Source organism: Lynx rufus, unplaced genomic scaffold (genome assembly GCF_022079265.1).
Source record: "Lynx rufus isolate CCGP_SWC_20201006 ecotype Redwood Valley unplaced genomic scaffold, mLynRuf1.p SCAF_7, whole genome shotgun sequence".
Taxonomy (NCBI): Eukaryota; Metazoa; Chordata; class Mammalia; order Carnivora; family Felidae; genus Lynx; species Lynx rufus.
Genome location: NW_025814889.1, coordinates 55,661,468 through 55,678,610, shown reverse-complemented (window position 1 = coordinate 55,678,610; position 17,143 = coordinate 55,661,468). Strand labels below are relative to the sequence as shown.

The 17,143-nt window shown below is 36.9% G+C and overlaps 1 protein-coding gene across 1 annotated transcript; it reads left to right on the top strand.

Annotated features, from left to right (window-relative positions):
• Nucleotides 1-2,534: 2,534 nt before the first annotated feature.
• LOC124501348 (sulfotransferase 6B1-like) lies at nucleotides 2,535-16,769 on the top strand. The gene is made up of 6 exons (XM_047065435.1): nucleotides 2,535-2,679; nucleotides 4,979-5,163; nucleotides 7,396-7,522; nucleotides 13,029-13,123; nucleotides 13,526-13,712; nucleotides 16,651-16,769. Exons 1-6 carry the CDS (start codon nucleotides 2,535-2,537, stop codon nucleotides 16,767-16,769), a joined length of 858 nt encoding a protein of 285 aa, XP_046921391.1.
• Nucleotides 16,770-17,143: the final 374 nt, after the last annotated feature.

The following is a 17,143-nucleotide window of genomic DNA, read 5'->3' as shown; positions in this document are numbered from 1 at the left end:
GTATTATGGACCTGTAAGTGTTCTCTACATATTCTAGACACAAGTCCCTTACCAGATATATGATTTGCAAATATTTTCCTGAATAGATGTTTCTTCATTTGCTTCCTGATTTTGAACCATTTTTAGAGATTTTAATTTTTTTTAATGTTTGTTTATTTTTGAGAGAGAGACAGAGAGAGACAGAGTATGAGTGGGGAGGGGCAGAGAGAGAGGGAGACACAGAATCCAAAGCAGGCTCCGGGCTCTGAGCTGTCAGCACAGAGCCCGACACAGGGCTTGAACCCACAAGCAATGAGATCATGACCTGAGATGAAGTCGGATGCTTAACTGACTGAGTAACTAGGCAACCCCATTTCTACAGATTTTAAATGTTTATTTTACTTTTAAAAGAACTGTCATCATTTCTGGTTGTTTCTTCAGGGAGAGGGTCCAAGGAGCTTCTCATGCCAACAGTGTGAGAGTGGATCTTCCCATAATGCTAATTTTAATTTCCATTTCCCCAGCAACTAATGATGTGGAACACTTTTCCAAAGGTTTACTCAGGGGTATGTTCTTTTTATGTTGTTGAGTTGTTTGATTTTTTGTTATTGATTACTAGGAGTTCTTTAAGGAGTCCGGAAATGAGTACAATGTTGAATATATGTAATTACACTATTTTCTCCCAGTTCTGTGGTTTGCTTTTTTACTTTCTTAATAGTGACCTTTAATTGATAGAGGCTCTTAATTTAATCAATCACAAGGATAACTTTTTCTTTAATGGTTAGCACTTTTGTGTATCATATTTAAGAACCTTTATATGCCTAAAGATCATGAAAATATACTTCATATTTTCATCTAGAAGCTTTTTTTCCCATTTAATTCTGTGATATATCTTGAATTTTTCTTTAATATGGTGTATGGTAAGATTTTTTCTTCCCCCATATTGATCCAAATGAACAAGCACTATTCATTAAAAAGACCATCTTTTTCTGACTGAATTATACTTTTGTTATGAATCCAGTGACAATTTATGTGTGGGTCTTTTTCTGTACTCTTCATTTTGTTCCATTTATCTATTATGTATCCTTGGGCTCAGGCCACACTGTTTTAGTTACTGTTGCTTTATGGTAAGCTTAAAATATGATAATTTAAGTCTTACAGATTTGTTTAAGATTTCGTTGGCTATTCTTCTGCTTTTGTATTTCCATATAAATGTTTGTCAATTTACACACACACACACACACACACACTTGTTGGGATTTTGATCGAGCTGAATTGACTTTATAGATCAATAAGGAGAATTTGACATTTAAATAATATTGAGTCTTCTGGTCCATGGACAAGGTATATCTCTCCTTGTACTTAGGTTTTCTTTAACCAGTTTCAGTAAGTATAGTTTTCAGTGACTTGCACATCTTTTATTAGATTTATTTCTAGAGATTTGAGGTTTTTTTCATATTATTATAAATAGTGGTGTTTTTCAAATTTCATTTTTCAGTTGGTTTTGCTAGAATATAAAAATACAACTTAGTTTCAAGTATTGACCTCATAATCCAGCAACCATGCTCAATTTACATATTCATTCTAATTGTTTGCAGATTCTTTGGGATTTTCTATGTGTATGATTATTCTGAATTTCATTTCTGCCACTATCATAAATATCTTTCTTCTTCAATTATTTCTTCACAGTAGACCTCTACTTTTTTATGCTCAATTAAAATGCTGGTCATTTCCTTGTTGATATACATTTCTTTTGATGATTAGAAAAGTAAACAAAAAAGATTCAACTGTGGGTCACAGAAGTAATTGGGTACTTTGTTGCCATATCTAATCTAATCCAGAATATAACAATATTAGTGACAAAAGCAAAGAATGACTCAGACAAAAATTTGTTTATTTCAGCATGCATACATCAAAGCTCAAGATGTCTTTTTTCTGGATTGGGTTTTCTGATTTCTGTGTTATCTTTCCTAAAGTGTTTCCTGCAAGGTTTATTTTTAGCCACAGATTTATCTGCCAATTCTAAGAAAAATTCATATTTTCTTTCACCACTCCTCTCGTCTTCCTGCAGCGCAATACTTATTAGCTACTTCCTCTACTATGTGTTAATATTAACATGAAGTTCAACTTTTCTAGTCCTTTCCACAGTGACGTAATCCATGATAGCCACTATAAGTCTTTCCTTATTAAAGCAAAAGGATTGAATAACTCTAGTCCCTTTGTTTAATAATTACATTCTGAGATCTTGATAGCTTTGTTTGTAAACTATTCTGAATGTCAAGTTGGGAGGCAATATTTTGTAACATGTGTTATCAAGAAAATATTTTGTAACGTGTTATCAAGAAAAATATTATTTTCACAGTAGACTTTGGCTTAGTTATGGTTTAAAAATTACTCTTGTGAAGAGCTGCAAAGTGTATATATAGATTCCTCTAGCTTAGTAATTCTAGGATTACACTGCCACTGAGCTAGGATTGACATCAAGGATCATCCTTGTTCTGTGCCTTGTGTAAAGTTAGTGTTTAGTAAATACTTTTTGATTGACTTTAAGAAAGATGCCATTCCAGAAGCAGTCAAGTGTTCTTCATAAATTCAAGGGGATCCTCTATTCTACTATGTGTTCAGAAGAACTTCTAAATTCCCTGGATTTTTTCAATGCAAGAGAAGATGATGTGTTTCTGGTGTCCTACCCAAAATCAGGTAAAGTTTATTTTAATGTATTTTAAATGTATAAATACATTTTTAAATATGTGAAATGTAAGAAATAAGAAGAAATATAATATTTTTATAAAACATTTATTTTTCAGAATTGTTTCATAGGACATTTAAGTATCCTAAATGCTTACTTTATTTTATTTATTTATTTTATTAAATGTCTATTTGTTTATTTTTGAGGAGATAGAGAACAAGCAGGGGAGGGGTGGAAAGAGATGGAGACACAGGATCTGAAGCAGGCTCCAGGCTCTGCACAGGGCTTGAACCCACAAACTGTAAGATCATGACCTGAGCTGAAGTCAGATGTTTAACCAACTGAGTCACCCCAGAGACCCTAAATGCTTATTTTAATGAAAAAGTTTGACATTAGAACATTGAGAACTGTGTTTTGAGAAAATTCAACTGGAGGAATTAGAGCTTTTACTATGATCTTGTTTCTATTTGATAAAGCGTACAGATATTGACATATATAATAAGCATAATATCTGTAACAGTATAAAGTTCTCTTCATATTTGTACCAGGCATGGTGACAAATAGTATTAGTTCAATTCATATTTAATCATTGATTTATAAATGAATAATTTTTTCTCCTGGGCTAATAAAAACAAATGTGTTTTTAGTGTTAAATTTTATGCCTTATTCTTCAAAGTTTATTTCCACATATTACACACATGAAAGAAAGGACCATTATGAATAATGTCATCCTGGGAATAGTCAAAATTAATTCGATATTATTTTTAATGTTGAGAGGTGACCAGGATATATAATATCCAACTGCTAGCTGCGATTTCCAGACATGCGCAGAGGGGCATACACCTGCTGGCATGGGTCAGCAACTAAGAGCTTAAACCCTTTCCAATTATGTTTGCATTTAGTTCACGTACCTGACTCTGTCAGGCCCAAGAGGCCCTCACAGAGTTCACATAAGGCCAGATCTTCCAGGTGTGTTTTTCGAGAATAAACATAAATCACATACATAACTCTTTTATTGGAAAATACTGCTTCAAATGGAAATTAAATGATTGCCTCCAGAAAATCTCAGCATTCTATGTAGCAGGTCACTCTGTGAATAAATATACCTTACCCTAAGTTGATATGTTAGTTCAGAAAGTAATTTATGAGACTTTTAAAGTTCTTTGAGCAAGTGGCTAGTTTATACTCTGTATAAACAACCATATATAAAGCTTCCAGTGTACGTGTTGGTGCCTGTAAATGGGCATCATTCACCAGGTCCGGAGGTCTCTTCGGCAGCACAAAACTGTATTCTCTCTCCTTCGCCAGAATATATCAATACACTTTTTGAAAATGATAGAAATATCATTACTATATTAGTCATGTTTATATGAATATTATAAATATTTGACCTATTAACATTATAATCTAAAATAGTCTTTAATTTAAAACATATCGTGCAAATGAGAACCATGTTTAAGTTCTAAATATTTATTCAACTATAGATTAGTTAATGTCGTAACAAATTTGGAGCTGGAATTACAGTGGGATAAGTGGACACTGGCCTGATTTAAACTTTTTAGAAACATTGGTTTCAAATCAGCTAAGCATCCTCCCTACCAAACTTCTACTTCTGGGCTCCTGCTTACTGTTGTCCACAATGTTGGAGCACATCCATATTTGCTTCACATAAACATAAAGTGATATTCCTTCCAGACTTCATGGTAGCATAGGATTGTGTCTTTATGATATTTGAATATAGCATTTGCTCCTTGTTCAAATGCTTTGTCTACACCACTACTCTGTGTTTGCACACAAACAAAAAAAAGATCCAGTGTCTATCTTCCAGGGGGGAGTGGGGAGATGGACATGAATATAAGCAATGACATTTCTACTCTGGTAAGTGCTACTTTGGAGGGACAGAGAGAGTAAACAATTGTGCCAGGGGAGCAGGGACTCAGAAGACAGTATATAAAACAGCAAGATGCATGAGCTTGCAGGACCAGTAGGAACTGTATATGGAAAGACCTGTGTATTTGCAAATTGGAGAAGACGCTAGAGGTAGGGTAGCATGGAAGAGTATTTCAAGCTGAGGAAATGGCTTATGCAGTTTTAAGGTCTCTTCGTGCTCTTTAAAGTGTGATTCTTCCTGAAAAGTGAATTATCTTCTCAAGCGTTCAGGTTTCAGTGAGTGTCAAGAAGCAATAATAACTATTTATAGGAAAATTAATGCACTCATAGCTCTTATAAAATCATGCTAATTTTCTATATTTATTTCATCAAGAGTATCACTTAATTTAAAAATGCATTTTGTTTTATTTTTGTGTGAAGGTACTCACTGGGTTGCAGAGGTCATTGAGAACATTCCCAATGTTAGCATGAGTCTAACATCTCCTATTGAGTTGGGAGACATTTCTAAATTTGAAGAGCTAAACATGTATTGTAAGAGAAGAGTTATTCCAACACATTTGAGCTACAACATGCTACCTATGAATATCAAACAAAAACAATGCAAGGTAAGATCAGTGGGTAAGGGCAAAGGCTTGAGAGTACCATAGAATTGGGCTTGGCTTCTTGATCTGTCACTTTCATCCCTAATGGGAAGTGAGAGTCTCTGTTTGCACCTGGTTTCCCAAGATGATTACCTGTCCTCTGTTGCCACCTCCCTAGCCTTGAGAGCTTAGGGTTGATGCTGACTTTCCGTGCTCCCGCAGGGTCTGTCAGATAGTCAATTCTTCTTGCCATGTTTCTCTACTCTCAATCTTACTTAGACTCCTATGTTTTGTTCCTTATCTTCGTCTCCCCCTTTTTTTGTTTCCAATCTCTCTTACATGAAATTTATGCTTTTAGTTCATATCATGATATTAATTAATATTTAATTTTTTTCAGAGAACTATTCTACCTTCCCTTCATATCTTTTAGCCACCCCCTAATATTTCTTAGAATATTGTGTATTTATTGAGTATAACTGACATATTACATTGTATTAGTTTCAGATGTACCACTTAATGACCTGATATTACTACATATTGTGAAATCATTGCCACAATAATTCTACTTAACATGTGTCACTACACATAATTACAGAATACATTCTTTTTTAAAAATATTTTTTAATGTTTAATTATTTTTGAGAGAGAGACAGAGCATGAGTGGGGGAGGGGAAGAGAGAGAGGGAGACACAGAATCCAAAGCAGGCTCCAGGCTCTGAGCTGTCAGCGAAGAACCTGACATGGGGCTCCAACCCTCGAACCAAGAGATCATGACCTGAGTGAAGTCAGATACTTAACTGGCTGAGCCACCCAAGTGACCCCAGAATACATTATTTTAAAATATGTATTATGTATTAATAGCTTGCATGCCTTTCCCACTGATAATACTGACATGTAACTTTGGGTATTCTCCAAAGACCCTAAAATACTCTTCTCTCTACCAAAACAAACAAACAAAAAATTCCAACCGGATGGCTAAGGCTTAAGATTCTGCCACTTTATCTCTTTTTGTTAAGGCAGTGAATGGATTTTTAAACTGCTTTCAGAGCCTTGGGTTTCTGTGAATCTGCTCAGGATGCAGAGAGCAATTAAAGAAAGCCTGAAGTGTTGAGTTACTCCTCAATTATCTCTTGAGATGAAGAGAGGGTAATGGGGGCAAAGGGGAGGTAAAGGTGGCTTTTCATCTCTGTGCACGGTGGCCTTTGCACATCTCTCACGTAAAGAGGAGCAGGTGTTCTTCATGTGGATCTTACACGACACCTGGACTATGAACACATTACAGAAAGAAAGATAGCTACATAATACCTGGACTATGGACACGGTACAGAAAGATAGCTACATTCAGCATAACTCAGTAAACACTTCATAACCTACATAAAATGTGTACACCTGATTATGAATTTAAGAGCAAGTGGGACATCTGATACTCATGACCATGATCGAAGATAGTCCTATTATAGCCAGTGTCTTGCACTGGTTTCCTGAGGTTTTTCAGAGGCTCTTACTGCACTCTGTATGTCCCTATTATATCTTTCATAACACTGCATTCCTTCACCTCACTGCAAGTTTTGAGAAAGCTGGTAGTATTTCTGTCTTACTAGTCCTATTTCTCAGACCTTGAACTTTCCACTCCGCCTGGTCTACTGGAGGTACCAAACAAATATTTATTAAATTGAATTAGATTGCAGTTGCAGCATTTCTGTCAATTAGGAGGGTAGCTCAGATTCCTTACTCTGTGGGGGATTAAATTGTAGAAATATGCAATTCCAAAACATCATTCTTCTTATAAATAAGAATAGACAATTTATAAGAAATCTTAGTGTATTTAAGTCATGTTACAAAATTACTAAAAATTTTTTCTGTTAGAAGTTTTTTATATTAAAAAAGTAATCTTGTCCTACAAATTAATAGAGGGTTTCTCATGTCCGTTGCTAAAAAGATAAGGCCACATGTAGCACATAAATTGGGAAAGTGTGGTTGGTGGCTGGCAGCACCAATGTCATCTGGGAGCTTGTTAGAAATGCAGAATGCCGGGTCTCATCCTGGATCCCCTGAATCAGAATCTGCTTTTTCGCAAGATTCCCAGATGATTCGTACACACATTAAGTTAGAAACACTGGCCTGAATCTATGTTTAATAATCTGAGTAAACTAGCAAAAAATTGTGGTTTGTACAGGTAGATTTGGTTGCTTTCATTTAGAAAATGCTTTGTTTTGGTGCTATTCCATCTAAAAATAAACTAATTTGTTTTAACAGATTATCTACATTGTCAGGAATCCAAAGGATACAGCCGTTTCTTTATTCCACTACTACAGAGATAATCCCAATCTCCCTGGCATTGAAACCTGGGCTGGATTTCTAGAGCTTTTCCTAAGAGGAGATGGTAAATATAACAATGATTTTCTATTCATAATATACAGTTCCACTCAACACAAAAGCATTTTCCAAAAGTTTAAATGGACCCTAATGGCCTGCGTTCAGAAATACACTTGAATAGATAATTCTTTTGCTTCTAAGCCATTCTTTCTCACTTTGCTTCCTCAGTCTTTGTTATCACCCACGGGTGGTACGTATTTGCAATTACTTATTAAGCTGGTTGAAATGTTTTAAAAACAGATTAATTCTGATCAAGTGTCATTCTTTTTGCATATACCATCAGTCTTGTCAGTGAAATAATTATGCATTAGTTGGAGTTTAGCAAGATACAGCTGAAGCCTAGACATGCAGTCTGAAACATGCCTTATGTATACCCACATGGAAAATAAGACAACACAAATAGGGGCGCCAGGGTGGCTTGGGGACTCTGACTCTTGATTTTGGCTCAGGTCATGATCTCAGGGTCGCGGGAATGAGCCCTGCATCGAGCCCAATGTCAGGCTCCATGCTGAATGTGGAGCCTACTTAAGATTCTCTCTCAGTCTCCCTGTGCCCTCTCCCCCTCTTGCGCTCTATCCAAAAAAAAAAAAAAAAAAAAATCCAAAACAACAGAAGCAACACGCAAAAAATCCTAAACTCCCCCTTCCCCGCAAAAGGGAAAAAACATTCCCCAAATAAAACAAATGAATTAGCCATCTTGATACTTGTCTTTATAAAGATGAACAGAAAGCAATTTCTCCTGAAAATACTACAATGATACATCATTTGATTGAGCTGTGCAGTGCATGTCGGTTCTGCATGACCATGAATGACCTTTGAATTTATTCCTTTTTCCCTGACTCATTGGTGTCTGGAGCACTTACACACACGCACGCACACATTCGTTTCTAAGCCTGACTTCCGAAACCTTTCATTAAACCAAAATAATATACCAAGACAGTGCAGAATGTAGAAGTGGCATGATTTAGAAACGGTGTGTGCCCACAGGGTCTTATCTCTCTAGGGGGTTGGAGGTAAATCTTCTTAATTGTTAGTTTCACTATTTCACTTGCAAATTGTTAAGCATTTACTTGTTAATTTAAGAGAGTCCACAGAAAGTATAACCTTAACATGAGGACTTAGGGAACTCACTAGCAACAGAGTGTAACACTCCTTTTGCTGTATTCTCTATGTAAGAATATGCTATGCTCACAATATTTCAGCTCCTCTTTTGCAAACATTTAGTAGAATCATAAAGTTTTGGGAATGACAGGTCTATTAAAGGTCATTTGATTGAAACACCCACCTGATGTTTGAATCACCTTTGTAGTATCCCCAAGAATATTGCAGGCTAAACTTGAACTTCTTAACTTGGACAACGGGTTCACACCCCCAGCTCCTGCCCCCAAACAACACACTCCATCTCAATACTGTTAAAAATTTTTAAAAATCTTACTACGTGATCTAGACACTTAGCTAAGTGCAGTGCAACACGATTTCATATCATCCTCACAAGGACACAAGAGCTAGATGTGACCTTCATTTTACAGGTGAGGAAAGTACAGATGTTGGGAGGCCAGATAACTTGTCCAGATCCATATCTACTAAGGAGCAGAGCCCAGATTTAAATTCAGGTGTCAGCTCCAAAATCTTTGCTCTTAGCGCTGTGGCATAACTCATCAAGCAAGAAAGCTGTTGCCCTCATCATTAATTCTTCTTCCACATGATAGCCTTTTAAATATTTGAAGATAGTTAGCATGCCTCACTCTGCCTCAATTCCATTTTTGGAATAAGCAGAGTTTAAATACATAAATTATTTTAAAAAAACAGATCTTGAGTCTGCTTTTTCTCAAGAAAAGAAAAGCCACGTTTGTCTCCAGTTATTATGAACTGGGGCTCACTACGTCTCTCACTGCTGCATGAGCTCTAATATGGCCACATCTCTATTGTTTTGCAGCACCTAGAAGACAAAAAGCATCCTCTGGGTATGGCCTCACTAGGGCAGGGAAAAGCAGGCCTATTAGTGCTCCTGTTGTAGACATTATTTTTCTGCGAGTGTAGCCACAAAGAGGGCAACCCCATCCATATGCAAGGAAGCAAACTAGCTGTCATAGGGCATCTACCTTTGCTATAACATTATCCAGAGTCATAGCTGAGTACACTGGGAAGGGCAGTGCAGATGGAAAAAAGGTTCCAGATGATTCTTTTATGCCTTATTAGGTATGTTAATAGATTTTTAAGATTTTTAATTGCAAAGGGATCTGCCATGTAAGTATTATACAATCGGATAATCTAGCCTGGGAAAATCCTGTTGACACTTGGGGATAGTCATTGAATCACTAAAGCTTTTATTTATTTACTTGGGTGGGAAGAGTAGCCTCACTTTTTACTATTTATAAGATAAGGTTGTCTGTTTTTCTGTTAAATATATGTGACTGTATTTCAGGGATTTTCTTCAGGGACTTTAAAAAAAATGTTTATTTGTTTATTTAAAGAGAGAGAGAGAGAGCAAGCAGGGAGGGACAGAGAGAGAGAGGGAGAGAAAGAATCCCAAGCAGGCTCTGCATTGTCAGTGCAGATCCAGACATGGGGCTCAATCTCACAAACCATGAGATCATAAACTGAACCAAAATTAAGAGACTGGATGCTGAATGCCTAAGGAAAGGAGGTGGTATAACTCTGTAATTAAGTGGAGGATGTGGAGAAAAGCATTTCCCATAAAAGAAATACTTTACATCTCTGTTTCAGAAGTTATTTTTTCTTTAGGGCCATAGGTCTGGATAATAAGGATTCTGATTAAAGAATTAGTAAAAAGTGTAATTCTCTATAGTAGTAAGGAAGGCATGACAGCTTACTTCTTTAAGACAATTTTGGCTGGCTTAAGTCTTTCTGGAACAAGATGGAGTATAAATTAATTAGTTAATAATAGCATAGCTGCTCTCAAACAATGATCAGGCTATGATCCAACAGATTATTCTTCAATCTATTTGACGTAACATACGTAACATTTCCTGCTGAAAAGCCATAATGGGCCAAGTCAATTACACATAACCACCAGATGTGACACCAGGCCTCTTTTCCTGTCCAGCCTGCAAGTCACAGAAGCCTAGGTTCCCCCTGACAGCATTGAGGGCTTCCATAGCATCAGCAACTCTAGGTGGTGATGTCATCCACCAGGGCTGGGATGGGCTGCAGCTGCTGAGAGGAGGCGGTGAGGTAGGTTGAGTCTGTGAGTGTAGTCTGGGGTACTAGAAACTAGTTAACTTGTTAAATTTGAATAAGAGAAGAATCAATCTTATCCCACCATGTGTTTCTTCCTGGGTAAATGTTGGCCATCCTTAGAAGATAAACTCCTTGGGGCACCTGGGGGTCTCAGTAGGTTGAGCATCTGACTCTTGATCTCACCTCAGGGTCTTGACCTCAGGTCGTGAGTTCAAGCCCCACCTTGGGCCTTGGACTCTGCACTGGGTATAAAGCCTACTTTATAAAAGAAGAAAGAGAAGAAGAAGAAGGGAAAGGGGAAGGGGAAGGGGGGGGAGGGAGAGGAGGAGGAGGAGAAGAAAAGAAAAACTCCTTAAAGCTGATATGGTAATTTGAGTAATTCTAAGATCAAGTATTGCGCAAGTCCCTGAAATAGCAGTGAGAATGCTGATGACTGATGTATCAGGACAGTCCTTCTAAACACCCATTCTTACTGTACAGCCTTCCGGACCAATGGGGTAGAAAACTGGGCTGACACTGTAATGACAACATTGCAGTCCCAGAAGTTCTTGTTTTAAGAATGCCTTATGGTTATTTTCTTGCCCTTAACTTCCTTGGGAACTGAGGCCATGAAAAATTGCAGTTAGTTTGGAGTTAATTAGACTTCAATTTATGCAAAACTTTAATGTTCAAAATGTATATACTGCAATATCTGTCAGACACTAATGGCTTAATAAATCCTTATTAAATGAATCAATAGTCATCAGATCTTCAGAAAATTGCTAGTAGAGTGGCTCTTTTATAATTTGGGCATTAGCTAGTATTAAATCTTTGGATAATAAGGATGCATGGAAAGATGTATATGTAGTATTTTAGGTTACTATGTTTCACACTTTAGATTGTCAAGCTAGTCAACTTTCTGTGGTGACAACAAGGTGCTCAGGTTTTGTTTTTTATCATCACTGCTTCTGATCACTCATTTTGCATGGTAATATTTTAGTCTCAAGCCCTGGAGATATTTTTAGGACTGTAAAATTAGCAAAGCAGTAAAGAGATAGTATCAACTACTGATAAATCCCTAACACTGTATTTTTCAGCCTTAAACTAAGATGAGTGAATAGAACTCTTTTCTCCCTCCCCCTTTCTTTGAGGAAGTTTATAAATGTTTTATGCTAAGAACTTCTAAAAAGCCTGTGACATTACAGGAATAAAATAATAAATTCTCAGTGTTTCTTTATTTTTCCCAAGATCCAAAGTAGTTATCAGAACACAATTATTGGGAAAATGTGTATTTCTGCATTTCTGCTGTCATTTTTTCTGATTATAAATAGATGTTTACCAAAAATAAGAAAAAACACCACAACTGTATTAAAAGATATAGCAACCCAGCTTCATTTCACAATATTGTATTTAGTTGAAAGAGTATTTTTTTTTAATTTGAGCTCTTCTAAGGAAAACTTTTAAAAAATATTTAAGATCTTATTTAATTTTTAATTATTGAGTTAATGTTATTAAACCTAATTGTAAGTTTCTTCATAGATAATGAATGACACATTGTTACTGAAGAAGACATGGTATTAACATATATAACTACCTTTTTTTTCATTTTAAATCCAGTGTAGTTAACATACAACATTATATTAGATTCAGATGTACAATAGAGTGATTCAACAATTTTTTTAACATGTATTTATTTTGAGAGAGAGAGAGAGAGAGAGAGAGAGTATGTGTGTGCACAAGGTAGGGAGGGGCAAAGAGAGAGAGAGAGAATCCCAAGGAGGCTCCACACTGTCAGTACAGAGCCCAACATGGGGCTCTATCCCACAAATCAAATTGTTAGATCATGACCTTAACCGAAATCAAGAGCTGGTCACTTAACAAACTGAGCCACCCAGGTGCCCCCATTCAACAATTCTTCTTTAAGTTTTTTTTTTTTTTTAATGTTTATTTGTGTGTGTGAGAGAGAGACAGAGAGACAGAGGGAGACAGAGTGCAAGACAGGGGCAGAGAGAGAGGGAGACACAGAATCAGAAGCAGGCTCCAGGCTCTGAGCTGTCAGCACAGAGCCTCACGCAAGGCTCAAACTCATGAACCGTGAGGTCATGACCTGAGCCAAAGTCAAATGCTTAACCAACTGAGCCACCCAGGCGACCACTGTTCAAAAATTCTTAAGTAAAATTCTTTCACCTGAAAGTTTGATACCTGTGTGCCTTACTTTGCATACTTTGCTGAAATGGGAAGACCCCGGGACTTCCCATTTCATGATGCTTAGTATTAACTTGCTTCCCAAGTCATGATGCTTAGTATTAACACAATTCACTTTTTTTTTCTAGTTGTATATGGATCCTGGTTTGATCATGTTTTAAGCTGGGAAGAACACAAAAATGACAAAAACATTCTAATTATATTCTATGAAGAAATGAAGAAAGTAAGTCCTTTCTAATATTTCAACAATCAAAATTTAACTCAAGTACATTTAAAACAGGACATCAGTAAATTCTGTTTTCAGGTTTCAGGGAATTAATTTGGTGTTTTGATGAGTTACACTTTCTTTTTTTTTTTTTTTTTTTAAATTTTTTTTTCAACGTTTATTTATTTTTGGGACAGAGAGAGACGGAGCATGAACGGGGGAGGGGCAGAGAGAGAGGGAGACACAGAATCAGAAACAGGCTCCAGGCTCCGAACCATCAGCCCAGAGCCTGATGCGGGGCTCGAACTCACGGACCGCGAGATCGTGACCTGGTTGAAGTCGGACGCTTAACCGACTGCGCCACCCAGGCGCCCCAATGAGTTACACTTTCTAAAAAACTTGTTTTTTCTTATTGCTCAGGATCTTTCTAAAAGCATAAAGAAAATAATTAATTTCCTTGGTATAAATGTGAGTGACAGTGAAATTAATAAGATTACTCGGAAAACATCATTCAGTGAAATGAAAAACAATGCGGCCAAAGAAAACTGTGATCCAAATCATACCATCTGTGCCCTCACAACTAATAGGAACCTGGTATTTAGGAAAGGTAAGTCATAACGGGATGTGGTGCTTTGCCTGGGCTTATATTTGGAAGTAGTTCCATTTTACCATTTAAAAAAAATATCTCATTTCACCATCGTGCACCCTATCTCTTGCACAATGGATTTGTGCATCGTTATCCCTCAGTGAACACTTATTAAATGAAGTTCTCAAATTGCATTATTTCTAGACATTGAGATTTCCATGCCCAGTTAGGAACCAGTTGAGAGAGACACAGGTGTCAAACAGATGGAAATAATAAAGTTGCTTGAAGAATATTCCTCAGCTCTGCAGCCTAGTGCATTTGTTAACAACTTATCCTAAGTTTTGCAAACATGGTTGCTTAGTCACAATCAAATGCAGTTCTGTTCTTGCACTGAAGCAGCCCATTTAGTGCATGGTAGAGAGCGGTATGTGACACATGTTTTCTTCAGAAGAGAGAAGGGAGCTGATGAGTTTTGACAGTGCATTTTTCCAAACTCACCAAATAACTCACCCTGCACCAGTCAGGGGTGTACAGAGAAGCTGGAAGTGTTATCTAAGGACATTCCCCTGCATGAAAACCCAAAGAGAAGGAAATGAATCTTCTCCACTAATTCCTAATATTTAACTTAAAAGTAGTTTGGGTACATCTGGATATAGAATTGTTTTGAAATCCATGTGAGTTTTTAAAAAATATTTTTTAATGTTTACTTATTTTTTTGAGAGAGAGAGAGAGCAGGGGCGGGGGGGGGGGGCAGAGAGAAAGAGAGAGGGAGAATTCACAGTGGGCTCCAGGCTCCATGCTGTTAGCACAGAGTCTGGTGCAGGGCTTGAACTCATGGAACTGTGAGATCATGACCTGAGCCAAAGTCAGACACATACCCAACTGAGCCACCCAGGTGGACATGAAATCCATGTGAGTTTTAATCCAGATATGGGAGAAAAATGTTTTAACATTTTTCAAAATTTTCATAACTTATAATGGCAAAATTTTCTGTGTTTAGGTACTCAGATTTCCTACTGGAAAACACAAAGGTGTGTTTTCCATTTTCTGGTTCATCTGAATTTAATTCATTCTAAAGCAAATATTTGCTAACTCACATGGATCAGATATTGCCTTAAGTTTGCAAATTACTTTTGTCTTTTTTGGTGATTCATTTTTTATTTTCTTATAGTTACAAAACCAGGGCTGAGAGGGAGGAGAGAACTTAATTCAGCAAACATTTATTAATAAGTATATTCTAAGTGCTAAGATTCAAAAATTGAATAAAATACAGTCTTGTCCTTCAGAAAATCATAATCCAGACAGTAATAAAAGGTGATAACAGCTATACCAGTAGTATAAACAAATATGAATAGCAACATGAGTAAGGGAGAGAGAATTTTTTCCTAGCAGAGTAGGTAAGGAGATGACATTGGATTGGGGACTGGAATCATGAGCAAAACTTTGCCTGGAAAATAACAGAAGAAATACATTCCAGCAAGAGCTAGCAGCAAGAAGGATATCTCAGAACCACTATGGAATTGCACTGTATTTTCTAGAAAGAGCAGGTAGTCTTCTGTGCGAGAGTGGTATATGATGTGTGGAGCAGAATGAGGGAGATAAAGATTGGGGCCAGAGAACAAAAGCTCTGATGGACATTATGAGGGTGTCCTTTACCCCCACCCCATCCCTGTCTATATGCTGTTTTAAGAAGGGACCTGAAAATAATAGAGTCAGGTGGAAAGTTGATTAGAAGAGGGTGAAACCAGAGGCAGAAAGTCCAGTAAGAGGTTATTGTAATAATCCAGGTACAAAACACTGAAGGGCATAATTTGGCTAGTGGCAATGAGCCACGGTCGGGTGGATCTTAACTCAGAAGTCAGTTTAGGAGCCATCAGCAGTTTGTGGAATTAGGTAAAATTATTCAGGGTGATGGAAAGGATTGTGGAGAAGGGGTTAGAAGGGGGAGCCCTAGGGACGCTAACATCAATAGGAATGAAACAGCCCAAGACAAGCCAGGAAAGGAAATCAGCCAGAATTCCAAAGAAAGCCAGGATCAAACATGGCTGTTTGTTTATCATTCATGAATTCTGAGAGTGTCTTCCATAGTGGTGTCAGTGGAAGCCAGATTAAGGGAATTGAAGAGATGAGAAAGAAAGGAAGCAGCAAATAAGGACCACTCTTCCAAGAAGTTTGAAAATGGAGGACAAGAGCAAGATGATATGGGAGGGTCAAGAAAAAGATTAGGAGGATTGGGAGAGAGAAGATAAAGGGAAGACAGAAAGAATTTAGAAAAGGATGTGCGAAGGAAGGTGAAACAAGCTGAAATGAGAGAAACAGAGAGATTGGGAGGGATTATAATACAGAGAATGATGAGAAATGAGGAAGTTTTGATGCTCAGTGGAACCCGTGGAGACCAATTAAGATGAAATAGGTGAAGGCAATTAAGAGTACACTTAATCGTCATGAACACTGAATAGTGTATAGAGTTGTTGAGTCAATATACTCTACACCAGAAGTCACTATCACATTGTATGTTAAGTGTACTTGAATTTAAAAGAGAGAGAGAGAGAGAGAGAGAGAGCAATTATGCGGACCTGTGGTATGTTAGCACAGTTACCGCTTCAGAGGTGCACAGGACAGGGAAAGAAGTGACATCATGTCCACTTTGTCGCTTTTATGTTTCAACTAAGTTTAGGCGAGACATTTCTTGGCTTGCTGTCGTAAAACCTAGGTTATTTATATATTTTAATCTTCTTTTCTTTTTAAGAAATAACTTTTTAAACTGTAAATATTAACATACAACCATTACTGTGGAAATTAAAAGCAACACATAACAAATGAAGAAAAGAATAACCCCCATCTTCTTATCACCAAGAAATGAAATCATTCGTATTTTATTATAAATCTGACAGATTGCTTTTGTGAATGCTGTACATTTACATTGGTTCTTCTTTGATACATTTCCAATTTTTTCCAGGAGCGGTGGGTGATTGGATAAACTACTTTACTTCAAAGCAGAAGAGAGTATTTGATGAACTATTCACAGAGAAAATGAAACACAGTGAACTAGCAAGACATTTTGAAGATTCCTCTTAATATAAATGGAAAATGAAGCCACTTTCCGTTTTATGTGGTGCAGTACTCGGGGAATACATAAATATATTTTACCAATGTGAAAAGCAGATATTTCTTTCAGTGAGAAATGGACACTTCATGAATGTGTCAAAGGTTTCATGTATGAGAGACTGTTATTAACATATTTGGTGATAGCAGAGAATTATTAACAAGAGGAAGTTTACAATCTTGGAATGGCTGAATTATATATCTGCTTTCAGGATATTCATAAGGAAAGGAGATTATTTCTATTCAGGGAGAACATATTACTGTGGGTGTTCTATAAACTGCATTAATGTACAACAAAAGTGGAGAGGGATTGGGTAAAATAACAAATGTCTGAGAAGTATTTATTT

What these genes read in the sequence shown, in the direction of transcription:
- LOC124501348 (XM_047065435.1), top strand. Translation starts at nt 2,535, where the DNA reads ATGCCATTCCAGAAGCAGTCAAGTGTTCTTCATAAATTCAAGGGGATC. An exon ending in TCAAACAAAAACAATGCAAG is followed by an intron (nt 5,164 to 7,395) that starts GTAAGATCAGTG and finishes TTGTTTTAACAG; the next exon opens with ATTATCTACATTGTCAGGAA. An exon ending in TCTATGAAGAAATGAAGAAA is followed by an intron (nt 13,124 to 13,525) that starts GTAAGTCCTTTC and finishes CTTATTGCTCAG; the next exon opens with GATCTTTCTAAAAGCATAAA.